We start from the raw sequence: 4,677 nt of genomic DNA, 5'->3' as shown, positions 1-4,677 counted from the left end.
GGGGTGAACACGCTCTCCTGTCCAAGGGCGTCTTGTCCTCCTCGCCGCCGCTCCCTCTCCTCCTCAAAGAAGCGCCTCTCGCTCAGGTTGTTTTGCCGCCGCAGAGACAAGCGGCGCAGGGCCAGCCGTAGGTCCTCAACCCCGCTCGCCTTTTTCTCTCTGGAGTCCAAACTGTTGTTTGAAACGACACGAAACGTGAACCTAAACACCTCACATTCAGCTCAAACACGTCGGCTGCTCGTTCTCACCTGTCCTCCATCAGGATGCTCTGCGTCCGGTTGTCGAAAGGAACGCCTTCTCCGCTGAAGTCTCCATAGATGGCTGAGTGGGGCGAGGAGAGGCCGCTGGACTGAGGCGAGGTCCGAGCCGACAGGGACTGGTTGGAGCCCGGGATGTTGGAGCTGGTCGGGGTCAGGGAGCGCTGACGGACCGTCTTGTTAACGCTCTTCACCGTCTCAAACACACGCTTACGGTGAACCCTGCAAACACCAGAGTCCTGCAGCGTTTATGGAAAACACAAAGAAAACTTGACCTTTCAAGTGGGAAGGATGTCGTTTTCAACTTTCATCCCAGACGAGCTGTTAAACTTTGAGCATGTGTGTGTGTGTGGGGGGGGGGTGCTCAGCTACTACCACATCAGATCTGAGCTCAATATTTGTACAGCTGACAGTGTTCACTGCTCAGTTAACTGTGGCAGCCATCTTGAATTGGACTGACTCTAAATGTTGTTCATCCAACTATTACTTTCTGTGAATGTCACTACAATCCATCCTCTGGTTCAGGAAATTTTTTGCTAACAGACAGAAACACACATGTACCATATTTTCCAGAGTATAAGTCGCATCAGTCAAAAAAAGCATCATGAAAAGGAAAAAAAACATGTATAAGTCACATTTGTTATGTGTTTATTTAATGGTCAAATCAGCTGTATTTCAAACATAGTTTCGCTGCCTCGGTGCTCCGTGAACACGCAGAGGAAGAAAAAAGGAGGAGGAACGTGGCTCGTTTCTCCGAAAATTAACAAGACAAGCACTTAAACAATTATTTGTTTGCTCGAAATTATAGCAAATGTGTGTCTCAGTCTAACATTTGCTTAATAGACCCACTTTAACGGTCAAATCAGCTGCATTTCTCCGGGGCAGTGCAGCTGGTTTGACAGTTCCAAGCAGCGAGCAAAATGAAGGTGGAGAGATTATGGCAGGCCGATTGAGTCATTAATAGCTGGTGAAGATTCTCAGTCATCCAGGACATTGTAAATTCAAAACAGCTCAAGAAATAAACAATAAAGTATAATAAATAAAGTCCAGTTGTTTTTGTCTTGAACTTTTTTAATTTGTCATTATAGCCACGTTTACCTATTACATGATACAACAGCATGCCATACTGTTACTACTACTCTGCTCCCATCAAGTGGCTGAAAGTGGTACTGCTCAATTTTTTTTCAGACAGAATGAATGCCAAAAATTGGTTTATAAATATGGGAAAAAAATCCATAAATATGTCGCTTCAGCCCATAAGTCACAGGGCATGTAAATTATGCAAAAAAGTGTGACTTATAGGGCAGAACATATGGTAAGTCACTTTGGCCTATAAGTCGCAGGACTGAAAAATGTATGCAAAAAAACTGCAACTTACATGCTGGAAAATACGGTACACAGAAACAGGCCAAGACATTATCGTCCACCACCGCTTTCTGCGGCGGGCGAACATCACATCGCCTCAGGACACACACAAACGTACTTTTGTTCCTCGCACTCGGGATCGTCCAGGCTCATCTCCTTCCTCATCGTTCCCTCGATCTCAGCTGCCAGAGAGTCCTGAAAACATCAAAACCTTTAAAGCACACACCCACGTGCACACACATCCAGAGGCGTACACACACTCCCTCACCATGGGGTACAGTCCCAACGGGTGGTACCGTCGAGGGGTCCCAGCTGCGTAGTTCCTGTTCCTCAGGTTCTTCAGCTCCTGCTGAGCTTCGTGCAGCATCTCGATACACTCCGCATATTTCTCCCCCAGCTCCTGCAGCTGTTGCGTTCAAGTCAGCACAGTTATTTTAATTCTATTTTTGATCAGTTTACGGCAAGGAAAGCTGGACGGTTACCTCTGCTGTCAGCTGCCTCTGGGCGTCCTTCGCTGCCACGAGGTGTTGAGCGAGCTCTTCATTTTCTACGGCCAGCTGCAACAGGTTTACCAAAACATTAACGGGAGCGCGTCGACACCTGAAAGCAGGTGGCAGCGGTCTACTCACAGATTTGGCTTTCTTTTGCAGGTCTACAATCTGAGAGAGGAGGCGGGTGACCTCCTCTTGCTGCCGGGAGGCGTCCTCGGTCTTCCGAGCCAACTCCTCTGCTATGGCTGAGATCTGCAGGCTGGACAGCCCTAAAGGAGGAGGTCCAGACGGTTTGATGTTTAGGGGAAAAGTGGAGCACAGGTGCAAATAAAAGAACGTTTTTCCTTCTGGCTGCTCCCTTCTTCAGGGGTCACCACAGCGAACTAAGTCACACGAACCCTTGGCAATTGTTTTTACACCAGCTGTCCTTCCTGACACAACCACAGACACCGAGTTACCACAGCCTCTGTGTGGAGCAGAGAGCTGCTGTCTACAGCGCCCAGGGGAGCAGATGGTGGGGGTTAAGGGTCTTGCTCAAGGGCCCAGAGTGGGACAAATGAGGGTGGATGCAGGTGTGGGTGTTTCACCTTTCCCACCCACATTTCAATGTTTCGAGAAGTTGAACCAGCAACCCTCTAATCACAGGCCCACCTTCTCTAACCTCTGCACCACCACTCCCCCATCAGAAGTGCAAACAAACAAACAAATAAATAAATAAAACATTTCTGGGGACGTCAAAGCAACTACTGCCTGAAATTCCAACACACAACCTTCTGTGTCCCAAATGTGACAGGCAGACAAAAATGCAGACTAGAAAGTAAGCCTCAAACAATCATAGCAAGAAACAACAAGTCGAATGAACATGTCCTAACTGTAGAGCAGAAGGGCCTGGTTTCCTTTTTATGTGTATATGTTTTATGTAGGTGTGTCAAAGTAAAAAAAGACCTCTCTTCACTTCACAGGGTGGCTGTGGCTAAGTGGTTAGAGCGGTCATCCTCCAATGCAAGAGTCGGAGGTTCGATTCCACCAGCAGTCACATGTTGAAGTGTCCCTGGGCAAGACACTGAACCCCTCACTGCCTCCGATGTGTGTCCCATCAATGTATGAATGTGATAAAGCTCTGATTAGTCTTTGTATAGATCTAGTATAGAGCTGTATGAATGGGTAAATGAGGCACAGATTGTTGTAAAGAGCTTTGAGAACCGTATTTTTTGGCCTATAAGTCACAGTTTTTTGCCTAATTTACATGCCCTGCGACTTATATGCCGAAGTGACTTATTTATGGATTTTTTTCCCATATTTATGAAACAATTTTTGTCTGAGATAGTTTTCATTCATTCTGACTGAAAACATTGAACATTGAATTTTGGTTGTCAGCAGCAAACTGGTTGATCCACACTGAGAAGGTGCTATTTAAGAGACTGAGCTGAATACAGCACCTCAGATTGAGGAAGTCTCTTGGATGAGAGACGCAACGTTTCTAGATTTTTTTGCTTTGTTTTGTTTTTTGTTTTTTTGAATGTCCAGAGGACCAGATTGAACTTTTTTGGATTTTTCTACCTGGATTATTGAGCATGCATCAGGATATTGAACACTACCATTTTCAGCCAATAGATGGCACTCGAGTAGTATGGCACGCCGTTGTGTCATGTAATAGGTAAAAAATGTCTATTAATGACACAATCAGCTTGCCATAGTCTGCCACCTTCGTCCAGCTCACATGGAGCAACTGTCAAATCAGCTTCATTTTGCTGCACCGCCCCGGTGAAATGCAGCTGATTTAACCATTGAAGTGAATTTATTAAGTAAAAGTTAAACTGAGACACACCTTTACTATAAAGTCAAGCAAACAAATAATTGTTTTTAAGTATTAATCTTATTAAATTCTTGTTACAAGTCCTCCCGTGCACGCTCCCGCAGCCACCATTTGGCAGCCAATAGATTTTTGGCACAACACCGGCCCACATTTCCAGGTTGTCAGCGGTGATGCACAACAAATGCGATGTATACGGCGAAGTGACGTATTTATGGATTTTTCCACTTCATTAGACATTTTTGGACTGATGCAGTTTATAGGGCTGTGCGACATGTATGCCGAAAATTACGGTATCTTGATAAGATAGAAAGGAGCCATATAAGTACAGTCCATTTATCATTTTACTTCTTGTTTTGAAGGATAAATTTTGATCTTATGGAAGTCAGTGAGAGTTTGGACATTCGCGCTCTGCACTTGGAAACAATTTGGGAGAAAACCAGAAGGTCAGTGAGAGACTCACTGCATGAAAAGAGACTAAATATGCATGTTTTAATGTAAAAAAAAGTGTAAAAACTGTAAAAGTAAAAAGTTTATTAGCTAAATTTATAGAGAATATTGACAGCTCTAACGTTAGTGTCAGTGAACACAGTATAATCTCCAACAGTCAGAAAACATAAACTACGATTGTGTAAAAACTATTCCTTCTGTTATGTAAAGTGTTTTTGTGACTCGATTAAACTTTAAATGTTTTCAATGTAAAGTGTTTATACAAACTGGATTCCAAAAAAGTTGGGGCACTAAACAAATT

The 4,677-nt window shown here is 44.4% G+C and overlaps 1 protein-coding gene across 1 annotated transcript in view; it reads right to left on the bottom strand.

The window, feature by feature from the left end:
- The window catches only part of LOC119425664 (trafficking kinesin-binding protein 1), a gene marked incomplete in the record, with an annotated part of 30,020 nt that overhangs the window by 8,287 nt on the left and 17,056 nt on the right, over positions 1-4,677 (bottom strand). The window contains 5 exon segments of the mRNA XM_037693206.1: positions 249-479; positions 1,741-1,817; positions 1,891-2,028; positions 2,105-2,179; positions 2,252-2,382. Of these exon segments, the coding sequence (XP_037549134.1) occupies positions 249-479; positions 1,741-1,817; positions 1,891-2,028; positions 2,105-2,179; positions 2,252-2,382 (652 nt within the window).

The sequence above is a fragment of the Nematolebias whitei genome, chromosome 19 (assembly GCF_014905685.2).
Source record: "Nematolebias whitei isolate Nwh7 chromosome 19, NemWhi1, whole genome shotgun sequence".
Classification (NCBI taxonomy): domain Eukaryota; kingdom Metazoa; phylum Chordata; class Actinopteri; order Cyprinodontiformes; family Rivulidae; genus Nematolebias; species Nematolebias whitei.
The sequence above is the reverse complement of the archived record's forward strand: the minus strand, read 5'-3'. Positions and strand labels throughout refer to the sequence as shown.